This window comes from Globicephala melas, chromosome 2, assembly GCF_963455315.2.
Source record: "Globicephala melas chromosome 2, mGloMel1.2, whole genome shotgun sequence".
Taxonomy (NCBI): Eukaryota; Metazoa; Chordata; class Mammalia; order Artiodactyla; family Delphinidae; genus Globicephala; species Globicephala melas.
In genome coordinates this window covers 58,115,088-58,133,325 of record NC_083315.2, presented here as the reverse complement: position 1 = coordinate 58,133,325, position 18,238 = coordinate 58,115,088, and the positions used below count along the sequence as shown (strand labels likewise).

The 18,238-nt window shown below is 37.1% G+C and overlaps 1 protein-coding gene across 2 annotated transcripts in view; it reads left to right on the top strand.

The window, feature by feature from the left end:
• SCAPER (S-phase cyclin A associated protein in the ER) overlaps positions 1 to 18,238 on the top strand; it is a 493,827-nt gene that overhangs the window by 354,472 nt on the left and 121,117 nt on the right. For both annotated transcript variants that reach the window (XM_030874887.2, XM_030874885.2), the window contains exon 25: positions 6,584 to 6,707. In XM_030874887.2, the coding sequence (XP_030730747.1) occupies positions 6,584 to 6,707 (124 nt within the window). The remainder of the gene's footprint in view (positions 1 to 6,583; positions 6,708 to 18,238) is intronic.

Below are 18,238 nucleotides of genomic sequence, written 5' to 3'. Positions count from 1 at the left end.
AACTATTTCATAACATCTTAGATACTAATCTTAATGTCAGAGGTGTACTACACTTGTATTCTATTAGTGTTCTTTTGGGGTATAAATAGGTTCCTGTATTTATTGCTAAAATACCCAGCTTTATGACGCCTTTTCTGTCCTCTGTTTTTCAGTGGAAACATTTGCAGTGAGAAGACTTACTGACACAAGATTCACTCATGTATTCATGATTATTTGGAGCAGAAAGCCTTTATCTAAACCCAACCACAGTGTACTTTTGACAGAAAGGACAGTAAGATTTTACTGTCTTCTCAGAAGATGCTTTTAAAATCTGGGGCTTTCTGTTTGATGTTAAAAAGTGCTTCCAGTCATTTGAGTTTTAAATTACAAGGAAAGCTGCTTGGGCAGACCACCCAAGCTGGGTTCAAAGAAGTGATCTTTCTAAGACAGGTGCTCTTCAAATAGAGGTTGTTTTTCAAACAAGTTCTACTAAGTGGACAAGTTTTTCCTGACCCTGAGATTTTTGGTTACTGCCCCCCCACCCCGCCCCGCTTTTTTCTCATCAGAAAGTAGTTTCTTTGTGGAAGTTTCTTTGGAGAGTTTTGTGAGCATAAGATTATACAGATGCATATTCCATACTTTACTAGTAAATGCAGTTTCTTTAAAGCACAGAGGGCTTTAGGACAAAGTCCCCTACCATGTGCTGTTTGCTTTTTCATGTATTTGTTTATTTATGCCTTACAATATTCCACAAAAGATTTTAGACAAGTTGTAGGGATTTAATTGAATAAGACAGAAAAAAGAAATCAAGACCATAAAATTTATAGATCAAAACCAAAGGGAAAAGAGGATACAATTATAGAACTATAATTCCACGTGTCATTCTAAATATAGTACCCTCATTTTTTTTAAGCCTTGAGGGATCTATAGTTACATATGTTAGTCCCACTGTAAAGCTGCAATACACAAAACAATGTGATATTGGCACAATGCTGAACAATATTAGCAACTAGACTAGGAAACCAGGGAATATATCCTATATATATAGTTATAGTTACGGTGGCATTTCAAACCAGTAGAGAAAAGGTGAATTATTGAGTAATCTCTGGGGCGGGGGGTGGAATTTAGGCTTCTGCCTCATGCCACACCCCAAAATAAATTTTAAATGATTTGATAGTAAATTATAAAACCATAAAATTACCACACACAGTGATGATTAAAGAAAAATAAATACAAATGGCTAGACAAAGACATGTAGTTACCTCATCTTATAGTGAAGAATAACCTTTTAAAGGATAAAAGGAAAGGAAGAAAAAAATAAATCACAAAGAAAGAATTATTTGACTGCCTAAAATTGTTTAGCTTCAGTACATGAAAAATGCCTTCAAAATAACAAGCAAAATTAATGGCTGTAGGTAAACTGGAAAATATATTAACAACATATATTAACCCTTTTTTATATTTATATTGAGAGAATCCTTATAAATCACTAAGAAAAAGATAAAAACCTCCAATAAAAATTTTAAAATAGAGGATAAGAATAATTAACAAAAAGATAAGTGGCTACTCACCTTATACCTTATCCCACAATCAATTTCATAGCTTGCATTTAAATATAAAAATCTATGAAAATGCCAGAAGCAAATTTAAAAGAATGTTTTTATAATCTTGAAGTGGGAAGGTCCTTCTAAGTTTTACACAATACCCAGGTGTACTAAAGGGAACGTTTGACAGATTTTATCAAATAAAAATGAAAACATTCTTTATGACAAAAAACAAAAAATTTAGATAAGCAACAGGCTGGAAAAGTTATTTTGCTACATATGATGATAAAAGGTTAATGTCTTTATTATTGGTAAAGAGCCTTATAAATCAATAAGAAAAAGAGAGACCCCCCCCCAATAGAAAAATGGGTAAAAGGTTCACAGTGATAATTCAAGAAAATATAAATATACATTGGCAATAAGCACATGAAAAAGTCTTTGATCACACTAGTAATAAAAGAAATGCAACCTTTAAAAATTCCATTTTTAGGGCTTCCCTGGTGGCGCAGTGGTTGAGAATCCGCCTGCTGATGCAGGGGACACGGGTTCATGCCCCGGTCTGGGAGGATCCCACATGCTGCGGAGCGGCTGGGCCCGTGAGCCATGGCCGCTGAGCCTGTACGTCCAGAGCCTGTGCTCCGCAACGGGAGAGGCTACAACAGTGAGAGGCCCGCGTACAGCAAAAAAAAATTCCATTTTTAGCTGTCAGATCAGTAACAGTTGTTTATAATGAAATTATCTGATGTTGGTAAAAACATGGAGAAACTCTTTTTCTGGGAGTATAAATTGGTTCAAAATATTTTTTTCTGGCAGGTAATTTGAATTTTGCAGTGTCTCAAAAATCTTAAATGTTCATATCCTTTGACTCAAATTATCATTGCTGAAAATTCATCCTAAGGAAGCAGAAGGATTTGTTCAGTACAGCTATTGTGAACATGAGTTGTGCTGTTGAGCACATCCTATGTTTCTGGAGCTCCCAAGCATATAATGTGGCCCTCCCGCTATAGAGCATGAGAATGCCAGGTATTTGCTTCCCAGTATTCTTTGTGTCTAGTATATAAACTTGTGACCTAGGCTTCACAACCCAACATACCCACTCCAGACTTTTACTCTGAGGCTAATGAAGTAAGAAGCAAGGACATCCCAAACTCTATTCTTTTGACAATTGGAGGCAGCTGCATCTGGTGTCCAAAATCATAGTGTGAGTTCAAGCTGTGGCATATGGTGCCCAGTGTTTTTTTTAGCAGATCAATTTCATGGTATGTGATTTGGATATTGGTCCGGGCAGGGTAACTTCTATGCCTGTGTTTTCTAAATCCTATGATATACCCAATATCCTGTCAGTTAATTTCCTTAATATTTAAGTCAACCAGAGCTTACTTCCTGTGGCATATAACTAAGAACTCTGAATATTAAAACAGTGTTGTTTATAACATTGAAAATTGGGCACAATAGTAAGGGATTGATTGAAGTAAAATTTTATATCCATTGGATGACACTGTTCCATCTTTTAAAATCTATAATATTTCTCAATGTAAGTATTTTAATCAGAAAAGGAATTTAAAATAAGAAATTGGATGTTTACAAAACTGTTGGAAAAAGTTGTAGACCTTTTGTTGTTGACTCCAAAACAATACCAGACATATCCACTGGGGGCACTACTCCCTTTGAGGCCAAACACAAGTTAGGAAGGAAATAAGCTAATGCCACACACAACTTTCTCTCACAACCGGGAAACCACAGAATGGGTACTTAAGGCTGCAGATCAGAGGTTAGGAAATCAAATCAAGTAGTACAAGTTATCCCACTGGTTCTTGACACACAGAATTCGGGAAATGGAACCTGAATATTACTGCAGGAAAACCTCACTTTTCCAAACCTTGCTTGATAAGGACAACAACCAATGGCACGGGAAGATGGCCTTGGCTCACTTCACCCTCCAAATCTTGTATGATACCATTTGTGTGGGAGGGAACAACTCTTGCATATGCACAGACTACTTCTGGAAGGATATGTAGACTAGTAACCATGGTGATTTCTAAGGTAGGGAACTGAGTGGCTGAGGGAAATAAGTAAGAGGGAGATACTTTTCACCATGCTTTTTTGTGTGTGTTGTACTAAGGTCATCATTCCTATTCAAAAAGTTACCAAGTTAAATTTTATTTGTATTGAAGCTCAGTAGTTTTTACTGTACTCCAAGGGAACACACCCGTAGGTGTCCCCAGGCCTCTGAGGAACCCTTCAAGGCTCTTTGAGAGGAGAACAAAGTAGGGTCCTGGGTCCCCCACTTCTGCTTCAGTCAGAAGAGGTCTGATTTTATCTGTTCTTTGGTTTAAGCTTCTGAAAAAGATTTTGTTAGCTTTTAAGCTTCTGAGTAAGAAAGCATTCTGCTGCTTTTTCTTAAAAAATTGAAGAACAGTGTTATAGAAGAATTTCTTTTTAAGATTTTTTTTGATGTGGACCATTTTTAAAGTCTTTATTCAATCTATTACAATAGTGCTTCTGTTTTATGTTTTGGTTTTTTGGCCCCAAGGCATGTGGGATCTTAGCTCCCTGTCCAGGGATCAAACCGCTCACCCCCCGCATTGGAAGGCAAAGTCTTAACCACTGGACCGCCAGGGAAGTCCCTATAGAAGAATATTAAATGTCATGGAGAAATATTCATTGTACACATATTAACTAAGTGAATATTTGTAAGAAGAGAAGACTGGAAGTACAAATACCAATCATCTCTTGATAGTTTTTTACTGTTTATTTGTGCTTCTCTTTCCCAAAGTTATGACAGTTATCTAAAATTATTTTTATAATCACAAATACATGTTATTTTTTAAATTAAAAAGAAAAGTCCTCTTGAAAAATCTAAATATGTTACCTAATAACTGAAATAATGTTGATTTGCATTTGTGGAGAATTTGTTAGGTAGTGCCTCCAACCAATGTGTCCTAAATGAGTTACATGTAGGCCACATTTTCCTGTACAATCCTCAGGGATTAAGTCAGGCCAGAGCTGAGCCTCCTCCTGGCTCCCTTCAACGTAGAGTCCTTTCGTTGTTTGTTTGTTTGTTTGTTTTGCGGTACGCGGGCCTCTCACCGCCGTGGCCCCTCCCACCGCGGAGCACAGGCTCCAGACGCGCAGGCCCAGCGGCCACGGCTCACGTGACCAGCCGCTCCACGGCACGTGGGATCCTCCCGGACCGGGGCACAAACCCGCGTCCCCTGCATCAGCAGGCGGACTCCCAACCACTGCGCCACCAGGGAAGCCCTCTTTCGTTGTTTATGCCAGTATGCCATGAAAAAATTTGGGACACGCCATGCTTTATTATCCTGGAAATAATAGCTTCTATAGCACACTTTGGATTTTTTAATGTTTTATTTGTGCATTATTCTTAACAAGAATAATAAGATTAATAACCCTAACGAAGTCTATCATTATTAAGTATTTAAGCATGTGCCAGGCACTGTCCTAAGTATAATATTTTACATGTGTTACTTCATTTAATTCTCATGATAACCATGTGAAGCTTAGGTATTATTATCTCAGTTTTATAGGTAAGAAAATGGATGCTAAGATATTAAATGACTAACTTGCTAAAACCTCAAATGGCACAACTGGGTTTCTAACCTAGTGTCTTATTCCAGTACCTCTACTCTTAACCAGTGTATTCTAATGCTCAGTTTTCAGGAACCTATCAATTATGTGAAGCAAGATACAACTATATCAGACAAACAGATGATTACAAGTACAAGAGGGGCTGTCTTCACCGTCTTTCTCCTACTAGAGCATCAGCTCCATGAGGACAGAGAGCTTGTCTGTCTTGTCCACCTAGCACAGAGCCTGGAAAATCATAGGCACTTAGATATTTGTTGAATGAATGAATACTCACTTGTTGGTTCTTAGACCTGTACTTTTCAACTCTAGCTATACATCAGAATTGCTCATAGAACTTTTGAAACATGCAGATGTCTAGAGCCCTTCCATTCCCCAACTAGCATCTCCAGGGGAGGAACTCAGGCAAGTATATATCTTTGAAGATATACAGGTGATGCTAGTGCTCTGTCAAACTCTAGAGCCCCTATTCCAGAACAGTGGTCCTCTGACTTGAAGATGCATCAGAATTACATGTGAAATTTGTTAAAACACAAATTGCTGGACTCTACCCCCAAAGTTTCTAGTATTTAGTAATCTGGGGTGGAACCTGAGAATTTGCATTTCTAAAAGTTCCCACGTGATATTGATGTTACTGGTCCATGGTTCACACTTTAAGAATTGTTGTTCTAGAGGGTTGGTTGTAAGGGACTAAATCGAAACACTTATACATAGGACTTAAGCAGGAGATTTAGTCAGACAGGCAGGAATCAACATTGATCACTCAGGCAATGCAGGTTAATCACAGTTTTCAAAGCACTCAGAAGAATACCCATTGAGTGTTGCTCCAAATGTTTCTTTGAACAGTGGCATATAATTTTTTAATCCTTAAGAAAAAAAAAAAACATTTCTTTGATGGGTTTGACCTTAGACTGTTTTACTCTCTAGGTCCTCCCCTGCTCAATCTCTGAGCAGGTGTGGTGCTCACTCCCCAGAACTCTGCAGTTCTTGTCTCACAGGGAAAGCCTCTAGTTTCTCCTTATGTGTGCTCCCTTCTTCCATCATCTGCCCTTGTCAACCAGGAGATCTAGCAACAGGAGCTTTGGCAGACCTTTTTTTCTGGGTATTATTCAAAGAATTCTAGATCCCAAAATTCCTGGGTAATATCTAATCTTAGATTATTAAGACCTTGTCAGTAGACTGGTACGTACATTTCCATTGCCTGCTGCTGCAACTAAGAAATTAATAAGAGGCAAGAATTAGTTACTAATGAACACTGGGCTGTGGATAAAAATTACAAGCTTTTATATCTAGCTGATGGACCTTGTACCTAGTAATATTTGGCTTGTTTTTTTTTTTAGAGTGACTTCTATCCCATGCCTGTTGCTTTTATATCATTCATTTTATGTATTTTAAATTGTTTAGAGAAAAGAGCTGCACAAGTTTTATAAGTGGTGTTTTTCTCCTTCTGTTAGGTCTCTCTGCAATGCAATCAATGTTTACAACCTCACCTGCAATAACTGTTCAGAAAACTGCACTGATGTTCTGTTTAGTAACAAGATTACCTTCTTAATGGACCTCCTCATACACCAGTTGACGGTATGTAATATTATTGCTTTGAGTTAGAAGCAGCTAAGATTTGAGAAATATCCCCTGTGGAGAAAACTAAAAGCTTATTTACTCTCCAGATTGGGGGAAAAAAAAAAAAGTGAAGATGATTGGGAGAGTAAAATAGGAACTGGCAGAAAAACCTCTTAATTTGAAAATCTTATATTGCATTCTCCTAATTTCCAGTATTTGATGGGTAATATACTTGTAGCACTTGCTGATATCATAAATTTACATGGTCATACTAGGGCTTTGGAATCAGTTAAGCTCAAAGGCAAACCTCTGAGGCCGTAGGAATGAGCGCTGTAGAAGGGAAGACAGCTGGGAAAGTCTCAAAACCTATCTTACCAGCTCAGTTAAAAGGGTCAGTTTAAAAAGGACTTTTTGATGACCATTGATACATTTTTTTGAAGCAAGAAACTCCTCTGTCAGAAAGGGGCAAACCTGTTATACGTTTGAAATGGGAACAAGCAGCCAATTGTAGCCTTACATTTTACTTCGGTTCACAGATGTTGAAAGAGGTAAGCTCAGCATAATATCCAAAGGTTTAGGCCTGTCAACTGCAGTCTCCAGAACACAGCCCTGGGGCCAGAATTTTCTTGGTCAAGTTTCTGAGCTCCTGAGGTATTGGCACAAAATCGCTCTCAAGCTGCAAGTTTATAACACAGGAGATTTATTTTTCAGAACCGATCTACTTTTACTCAGCATGTATTTCTAATAGCTCATCCTAAACTGTGTGCCTTTTGCTCTCTTTCCTTCTCCATCTGGTTAATTTCTACACATTCTGCAGACCTTTACTGAGACATAATGGCACCTTCTTTATGAAACCTTCCCCAACCTGACTCTTTCCCCAAGTCCAGGTTAGGTGTTCTTCTTATATGCTCCTCTGCATTATGTCATTCATAGAATTAACCACATTGAATTGTAATTAACTGTTTACTTGTCCATTTCCCCAGCTAGCCATAAAATCAAGGAGGACAGGAGGTAATTTATCACTTTCTCCAAGATCCTAACACAGGGCCTGACACAGTAGCTTCAGTATGTCTTTGATGAATATATAAGTAAATAAATGGAACTCCATATGTTTCAAGCTGAAAATCAGAAAGGAAATGATGAGGCCCTTACACGTAGGTATACTGACAATGAGAAGGGACTGCAGTGAGAGAGAACAAAAAACACAGACCTAGAACTGTTACACAGTGCAATAATGGCTATTTATAGTGATGACACTGAGTCATCACTTGAGGGCTAAGTTATATGTGGTTTTATCTATAAAAGAAGGCATTGAAATACAGGTTACACATTTAGCAAAATTCTATCAGAAATAGTTGAAAGGCAGGGGCAAGGAGAAAAGACTTAGCATTTGTGGTATGGCCTTATTATATTCCAGGTATTTTAATATATATTGCTTCATTTAACTTTTAAAACAGAAAGTCAGTATTATTATATCATTTTACAGATGAGGAAACTTGAGTCCCAGAGAGGTTGGTTTGCCCAGGGCTACATAGATAGTAAGTCACGGAGTCAAGTGTCCAACCTAGGTCTGTCAAACCCAAATTAAGGGACATTCTACACAAAAATTGACATGTACTTTTTAAAAGTGTCAGTGTCATGAAAGAAAAGGAAAGGTTGGAGAACTGTCACAGACTGGAGGAAACTAAGGAGATCTGACAGTTAGATGTAATGTGGGATCCTAGACCAGAAAAAGGACGTTAGTGAGAAAACTGAACGTTCAAATAAGGTCTATAGAATAGTTAATTTTATTGGCTCACTTCTTGCTTTCGGTAATTATACTATGGTTTTGTAAGGTGTTAACAGTAGGGGTACTGGCTGAAGGGAACTCTACTATTCTTGCATCATATCCTGTTTTTAAGTCTTCTTGCATATTCTTTCACATTTAAAAGCCATTCTCTTTTGTTACTTGTCCTGTACAAAGTATATAATTTATATTCTTCCATTACCAATTTAAAATTATTTCAAAATAAGAAGCAAAAACTATAAAACCAAACCCCATGCTCTCCCACTGTTGCATGCTGCATCGTCTGGAAGAATTTACTCTGTGAAACCTATTCTATATTGCTAATGGAAGAAGATACGTAAATGTACTTTGAACAGAACAAGTAACAAAAGAGACATTTGAAATGTGAAGGAATGAGCAAGAAGACTTATAGACAAGATCTTCCATCCTAGCTGTTCATTCTTTTCTGATCGAAACCTTTTCTTATTGTATGAGGTAGTTTGTTTATTCTCTCACTTAATAATTGTAAGCGCCTACTATTTCCAGTTCCAGAGAAGCATAAGACATGATCCCAATCATCCAGGAAATTCCTGCATAGGAGTGGGAATAGACACGTAAACTGCATATAAAAACAGTGTGTTGGAAACCTGTACAGAGTATAATGGAGCACAGAGGAAGGAGCTCAGTAGCCTCTGCCCAAGACATCACAAAGGAGGGACATTTGAGCTAGACCTTAGCTTCTCATAATAACTTTCAATTACTAAGTGCCTACTATGTGCCAGGAGCTTGTACAAGTAGCTTGATCCTCTCCCTGTATTTTGAAATCCCCAGTTTTCTTTGAATAACATTCCCTTACTTGTGACCTCAAGGTTTCTTGACACTCAGAAAGCTTTTAATCTCCCAACCAGTGGATTTCACCACATTCTATGTTTATCTTGTTCAGTTTAGAACTGGGATCCTGGGACATTAGTTTGTCAAACACATTTCATCCCCCCTATATGTGGCACTTTCTGGTTTCTGCTGTTCCTTTTGGCTTTTCATTCTCTAGCTGTCAATTCTAATACCGCTGTGATAGAGTATGTGAGAGGAGGGTATGTTTTCTAAGTTGGGAAAGTGGAGGGTGGTGGTGGCTAGTGATGGTGATTTTTATTTTTCTGGAAATCACTTGAGTGCATTTCCATTTTTATTGCTGACTTGCTTTGATATACATGTAACTGAAATATGGATCACTAACTTGTTAGTACCCTTTAAGTAAAGGATAGAAAATAGTCATCAACACATTTTCCAGAAGGATTAGAAAGAAGCATAAAAGAAGCTAATTAATTGAGATCTGGTGGAATTTATATGACACCTGATTATAGTGCACTTCAGCCTTTCTGGTTCTTCAGCAAACTGAGGTGGTTTCGAAGACTTTATTTTCCCCCAATCTAGCTGTTTGGAGTTTGTTTTAGCACTCTTGTATTTCATCTCAATTATGTGCAAAGCATTGTACAGATTCCAGGGTTACAGAGGTGAATTGGACACAGTTCCTTCCCTCTAGAAGCCCACAGTTGAAGAAGGAACAACTTACATACATTAACATTAAAGAAAAGCTATGAGAAGTTCTGTAACATAATCAGAGCTACAGAGTAGCCCACACAGCCTAAACGAGTGCCTGGCACATAAGAGGTGCCTGTTAAATATTTGATGAATGAATGAATGAGTTCTAATTGGAGCATTAGAGAGGCTTTCGGGAAGAAATTGTATTTGCCCATGCCTTGAGGAAGGATGGAAATTCTACAGTTCTGGATTATGATTTTTACAAAAGCTAAATTAGCATATGTGGCACTGTAAAAGTATGTGCTTTTTCTTGCAGCGCAGATTCAAAGTAGGATTTTTAAGATAAGGTCTTGAGGAATTTATTTGGAGCCCTGTAAAAACAGTACATTTAGACAGGCATGATCTAGGATGAAGGCTAACAGAGATGTATTATCTTCCAAAAAGTATGAAAACTTTAAAATATGTTAAAGCAGATTTCATTCAATAAGTAATTGTTAAGAATCTTCTCTGTACCTAAATCATTTCAGTGCATAGAAAAGTAGGCCTCTACCTTCAAAATGTCTCCTTGAGGAGACCAGACATGCACATTAGAAGGCAATAGAAAGACCAGTGAAAAAGAGCAAACTGACAAAATAGGAAGCCCCAGTTCTCATTCCCCACAGAGATACTTAACAACTATATACAGACCAAAATACCATTGTGAGAACTCTGGTAAACAGTTAAGATATTGCAATACCCCAGATGATCTCAAAGCCAAGAACAGCCACATTGATGTGGGTAAGAAGAACTGTTTTGCTTTACTCATGATCGCCCCTCTCTCAAGTTGGCACAGCTCCACACTGGAAGATGATACCCCAGGCCATGGGTTCTCCCCTCTAGGAGGGAGGGGAGTTGAGTGTGAGTCCTGCATTCTGTCTTTTTGGAGGGCTGCCAGGGGACTTGTATCTGTCTCACCTGACTTATGGCACTGACAGGAAACTGGCATACTTTGGATGCCTGGCAGGCCCTGAGAACAAGAGAGCAAGGCAGCTTGCTTCTGAGAACCAGAGAACTTGCAGTGCTGCAGGCAGACACCAGAGGGAGCAAGAGATTATGATCTCCTGAAACAGAAACCAGCAAGCCTTTCTAATTGAGGAATTGCTCACGCAGGCCCAGAGAAGTCCCATCCCCTACAAAAGTGTCAGAGAATGCCTGATTCCCTAGTCAAGGTGATTGGTGTCTTCCCCTTTACAAAGCCAGTATGTGCAGTCTAAAAGTCATGCCTGTTTTTTCAAATGTGCAGATCCCAACACAAAGTTACAAGACACACAAAGAAAAAGGGAAACATGGCCCCTACAAAGAACAAGATAAATCTTCAAAACCAGCCCTAAAGAAACAGGTATATGAATTACCTGACAAAAAATTCAAAATAATCATCATAAGGATGTTCTATGAACTCAAGAAAATGATGTATGAACAAAATGAAAATAACAAAGAGGTAGAAAATATAAAAAGAACCAAAGAGAAGTTTTGGAGCTGAAGAACAAAATGATTGAACTGAAAAAATTAGAGGAATTCAAGATCAGCATTGATCAAACAGAAGAAAGAATCATCGAACTAAAAGATAGGTCATTTGAAATTATCCAGTTAGGAATAAAAAGAAAAAAGAATGAAAAAAGCCTAAGGGACTTATGCTGTACTGTAAAGTAGGCCAATGTATGTATTATGGTAGTCCCAAAAGGAGAGAGAAAGAGAGAATGGGGCAGAAAGCTTATTTAAATAAATAATGGCCTAAAATTTCCCAATCTAGTGAAGGAAAGGGAATCCAAATTCAAGAATTCCAACAGATCCTAACTTTGATGAACCCAAAGAATCTCACAGAGACACATTATAATCAACTTATCAAAAGTCAAAGACAGAATTTCCAATGCAGCAAAAGGAAAGCAACGTGTCACATGCAAGGGAACTCTCATAAAACAATCAGTGGATTTCTTACCAGGAACACCACAGGCCAGAAGGGAGTGGGAGGTTATAATCAAAATGCTGAAAGAAAAAAAGGCCAACCAAGAACACTATATCCAGCAAAACTATCCTTCAAAAATGAAGGAAAAATAAAAACTTTCCCAGATAAATAAAAGCTAAGGGAATTCATCACCACTACTGGACCTGCTTTACAAGAAATTCTAAAAGGAGTCCTTCAATTGGGAACAAAAAGACACTAAATAGCAACATGAAAGCATATGAAAGTATAAAGCTTACTGGTAAATGTAAATATGTAGACAAATACTGAATGCTGTAATACTGTAATGGGAGGGTGGTTAAATCACTGTTAATTCTGTTATAGAAATTAAAAGACAAAAGTGTAGAAATAACTATAACTATAAAAGTATGTTAATGGATACATGATATAAAATATGTATTTTGTGACATCAGTAACATAAAATATTGGGGGGGGAGAAGTAAAAGTGTAGCATATTTGTATGTGATTGATGTTGTTATCAGCTTGAAATAGATTATTATAACTATAAGATGTTTTATGTAAACCCAGTGGCAACCACAAAGAAAATGCCTATAGAAGATACTCAAAAGAGAGAGTCATGGACATATACACACTAACAAACGTAGTAAGGTAGATAGCTAGTGGGAAGCAGCCGCATGGCACAGGGATATTGGCTCGGTGCTTTGTGACAGCCTGGAGGGGTGGGATAGGGAGGGTGGGATGGAGGGAGACGCAAGAGGGAAGAGATATGGGAACATATGTATATGTATAACTGATTCACTTTGTTATAAAGCAGAAACTAACACACCATTGTAAAGCAATTATACCCCAATAAAGATGTTAAAAAAAAAAAAAAAGAAAAGAAAAAAAAAAAGAAAATGAGAAAGGAATCAAAGCATGTTACTACAAAAAAAAAAAAATCAGCAATACAAAGCAAGACAGCAGAGAGGAATGAGGGACAAAATAACTACAAGACAGAAAATAATTAACAAAATGGCAATAGTAGTTCCTTCTCTATCAATAATTACTTTAAATGTAAATAGATTAAACTCTCCAGTAAAAAGACGTACAGTGGCTGAATGGATCAAACTCATTTGTCAACAACAGACTCACTTTAAATTTAAGGACACACGTAAGCTGAAAGTGAAAGAAGTGACAAAGATAATCCATGCAAATGGTAACCAAACAAGAGCAGAGGTGGCCATACCTATATCAGACAAAATAGACTTGAAGTCAAAAACTCTCAGAAGAGATAAAGAATGACATCATATAGTAATAAAAGGTCAATTTTTCAGGAAGGTAAAACAATTGTAAATATATATGCATATGCACCCGTCAGAGCACTCAAATATAAGAAGCAACCATTGAAAAGAACTGAAGGAAGAAGATGACAGTAACACAGTAAAAGTAAGAGATTTCAATACCCCACTTTCAATAATGGATAAACATCTAGAAAGAAAATCATTAAGTAAACAGAGGATTTGAACAACACTATATGCTGAATGGACCTAATACACATATACAAAATATTCCACCCACCAGCAGCAGAATACACATTTTTCTCAAGCACACATGGAACATTCTTCAGGATAGGTCACATGTTAGGTCACAAAACACATCAACAAATTTAAGATGACTGATACCATACCAAGTATATTTTCTGACCACAATGGATTGAAAATAGAAATTAATAGCAGAAGGAAAACTGGAAAATTTACAAATATGTGGAAATTAAACAAATTCATGAAAAAACCAGTGAATCAAAGAATGAAATTAAAAGAGAAATTAGATAGTATCTTTGAGACAAAATATACAAAAACTTATGAGATGCTTAAAGGCAGTGCTAAGAGGGAAGTTCATAGCAATAAATGCCTGCATTAAAAAGGAAGAAAGATCTCACACAAACAACTTTATACCTCAAGAAACTAGAAAAAGAAAAACTAAGCCCAGAGTTAGCAGAGGGAAGGAAATAATTCAGATTAAAGCAAACTGACATAAAAACAGACACATAGACCAATGGAACAGAATAGAGAGCTCAGAAGTAAACCCACAAATATACAGTCAACTAAGATTTGACAAACCATCAAAAATACACAAAGGAAAAGGTGGTCTTTTCAATAAATGCTGTTGGGTAATCTTCAGTAAATGCTGTTGGGAAATGGTGGATATCCACATGCAAAAGAATGAGATTGGACCCTTATCTTACACAACAGGTCCCCAACCCCTGGAACCAGGCCACACAGCAGGAGGTGAATGGCGGGCAAGCGAGAAAAGCTTCATCTGCAACTCCCCATCGCTCGCATTACCGTCTGAGCCATCACACACACACTGCCCCTGCACCCCAGTCCTTGGAAAAACTGTCTTCCACAAAACTGGTCCCTGGTACCAAAAAGGTGGGGACCATACACAAAAATTACACAATACACAAAAATTAACTCCAAATGGACTTAAAACTTTAATGTAAGACCTGAAACCATAATCTCGTAAAAGAAAACATGAAGAGAAAGCTCCTTGACATTGGTCCTGGCAAGGATTTTTTGGGGGGGATATGATGCCAAAAGTACAACAAAAGCAAAAATAAACAAGTGGCACTACATCAAACTAAACGGCTTCTGTACAGCAAATGAAACAATCAGCAAAATGAAAAGGCAAACTTCAGAGTGGGAGAAAATATTTGAAACATATGTATCTGATGAAGGGTTAATATCCAAAATACATAATATCCAAAAATCAAAAACACAGAACGTAACAAGTATTGGCAAGAATTTGGAGAAATTGGAACCTTTGTGCACTGCTGGTGGAAATGTAAAATGGTGCAGCTGCTTTGGAAAACAGTAACAGCAGTTCCTCAAGAAATTAAAACTAGAACTACCATATGGGATTACTTCTTGGTATTTACCCAAAAAGAACTGAAATTAGAATCTCAAATAGATACTTGCATTCTCATGTTCACTGTAGCATTATTTTATTTTTTTTCACTGTAGCATTATTCATAGTAACTAAGAGGGGGAGATAACCTAAATGTCCATTGACAAATGAGTGGATAAAGAAAATGTATGTACATACACCGGAATATTGGTTCACCATAAAAAAGAAGGAAATCCTGACGTATGCTACAACATGGATGAACCTTATGAAATAAGCGAGTCACAGAGCGGCAAATACTGCATGATTTCACTTATGTGAGATATCTAAAGTAGTCAGACTCATTAAACTGAAAGTCGAATGGTGATTTCCAGGAGCTGGGGTGAGGGGAAGTGAGAAGTTACTGTTCAGTGGGTATTGAGTTTCAGTCATGCAAGATGAAAAAGTTCTAGAGATCTGTTTTACAACCATGTGCATATAGTTAATTAGACTGTAATGTATACTTAAAATTGTTAGACGGTAAATTTATGTTACGTGTTTATTACCATAAAAAAAGACCAGTACAGGTATTACTGAGTGCTGTGAAAATAGATTGATAGACTTTTAATGTTGAACAAATTCTAAATAGTCCATATTACAGATTAGTAAATTGAGATGTGGCAAAGAGATCATACAACTACCTAGTGATAGAACTGTGACCTGGATGCTAGTCTCCTGAGTCCCTGACCAGGACATCCCTTCCTATAGCCTAAATTGATGTGTCCTCACCTTATTGAGTTGACAAATGAGATAAAGTAACATTTTTGTGACTTTAATTTTATACATGTTTAATATTGTCACCTGGGTAAGATACACTGAAGAAGCATTTAATTAAAAGATTTGTAATTTCTTGATGTTTCATTGCACTTTAAAAGGCATTACATATTTTATTAGCATTCTTATTTTTAATTCATAGTAACCTGTTCCTCATGGAATATTTAAAGAATACTCTTATAAATTGTGTGTATATATTTTCTGGAGCCAAGGAAACTGTTAATTGAAAAGTGATGTACAAACCTTAAATAATTGATATGGTACTGTTGGATCAAAGAGACTGTTGGTGAGCACTTCAGAATGTGACAAGAAAGCCCTGTGTACAAACAAAGAAAATATAAGTGCAACCTTACAGCAAGGGGATCATTTTTCACTGAGTCGTGTGCAGAGCCATGCAGGTGCCTATTTCATTTTCATTACAGTAGCAAAGGCCTGGAATTGGCCATTCACCACATTGTTTTCTTTGTACCAAGGAGCCAGAACATGGACTTAATAGTTAATTACAGGGAGCAGAAATCCTTCAACTCTACTGGTAATATTGCTCTTCCTGATGCCACTTGCGTCTTGTTTCTCCTTTCCTCACTATGTGGCACTTGCTCAGCATGTCAAGGACACCCTACCCTTTTCTTCATCAATAATGTGAACTCTGTGTCTAGTAGGCTATATAGCTTATTGATACAGAGTATATCAGAAACAGAGAGGAGGCCTTCATAGTATCCAGTCTAGTCCAGTTCTCCTTGTTTTACAAATGAGGACAACGGAACTCAAAAAAGGAGAAGAATGAGAGATGTATAGGGTGGGTATTTGCCAAAAGTCTCACAGCCTGTTACCAATAGAACTGGGATTCAAATTCAGGTCTCCAAAATCCCAACCTAACCTTCTTTCTACTGTATTACATGACACACCGCTAATGTAAGTTTGGTGAGAACAGTTAAAGGATATTGTAACTGATGTAGAACTTTACCCTCAAAGCTATATTCAAAATTGACCTAGTGAAAGAATATGGGTCAGATTATAACTCTAATTGCCCTTCTACTGCAGTCATATGAAATAGTATCATCATCATTATTATTACTGTCACCTAGAATCATTAGTTGACCGCTTGAGGGAGAAATTGACACATCCAGCATCATAGTGGAGATTTTATCACACTGCTTTCAAATGGTGGGTAAAGCAGACAGATTGTTAAATATGTACACAGCTGAATAAAACAATTCACAGACTTGGTTTAATGCACATAGATAGAACCGTATGGCAATATTAGAGAATATACATTTTTTATAAGCTCACATGGGAAATTTACAAGAATTGACTATGCACTAGGCCATAAAGCAAGTCTTAACATATTTGAAAGAATCAGTATCGTATAGATAATCCAGTACTGCTTCAGATATTATTGAATAAGCTCCTACCAGACTGACCCTCCTGCAGATGACAAGTATAATCTCTGGGTAAAGTATGAAAAAAACCTACCTGAAGGTACTAGAGACCAATCAAAAGCAGACAAATTCTGATTGGAATAGATACTTGGAAGAAGGGAACAGCATTGAGTGAGTTTCCTGGTTTTATGGCTTTTAGCCTGAGGGCAGGCCACAGTTGGTACCACATGGGATGACTAGAACTACTGTAGAAAATCTGCAATTCTTCTGGCCTAAAGAACCAGAAGACAGAATCTGGGGCAAAGACAACTGCTAGAATGTAAGGCTGATATTCAAAAAGGAGAGAGCCAGAAAGGAGGATCCCCTAAATTATTTATAAATATCTGAATGACCCTGGTACCATATATGTGTGGGACAGACTCCAAGTGCCTCAGCTAAAGACAAACTGAACTGAGATTTCAGCTGCTATCCAAGAATAGAGTTTTCCAGTTGAGTCCAGAAAAGTCATATGCCTGCTTTTTTAAAAGAATCAAACTGAAAAATACAGTAACTGAATTTAAAAATTCACCAAATGAATTAATGAGAGGGAATGATGAAAAATAGAAAAATCACATTAGACAAACACGACAGTAATTATTATTGCAGGAGAGAATCATCAACGGATGCAAAAATTAGTGAGTAAAAGTATGACGAGAAACAGGATATTTTCGAAGTTTCAAAATAACTCCACACGAGATACTTTGAATTACAAAGAAGGAAAATAGAAACTTTACAATAAAGAAATTTGGCAGATATTACCTTAACTATGTGATCAAAGCTAACATCACCAGAAACAGAACATATCAATATCATTTACCCTCTAATATTATATACTTAGAAGCTCACATCATCATTTCTGTGGTACTCTTGCCAAAAATGCCATCTAAATATGAGAAAATATCAGACAAAATCGAAATTGAGGACAGTCTACAAGATAGCTTATGAAATGCAAAGACTGAAAAACTCATAGAGACTAGAGAGATGTGACAACTAAATTCAGTGTGGGATTCTGGATTGGATCCTGAAGCCGAAAAAAAGGACGTTAGGGAGAAAACTGGCAAAATTCTAGTGAGGTCTGTAGATTAGTTCATTGTTTTGTATCAGTGTTAATTTTCTGGTTTTGGTAATTGTGCCATAGTTATATGTAGGGTGTTAACACTAGGGAAGGCTG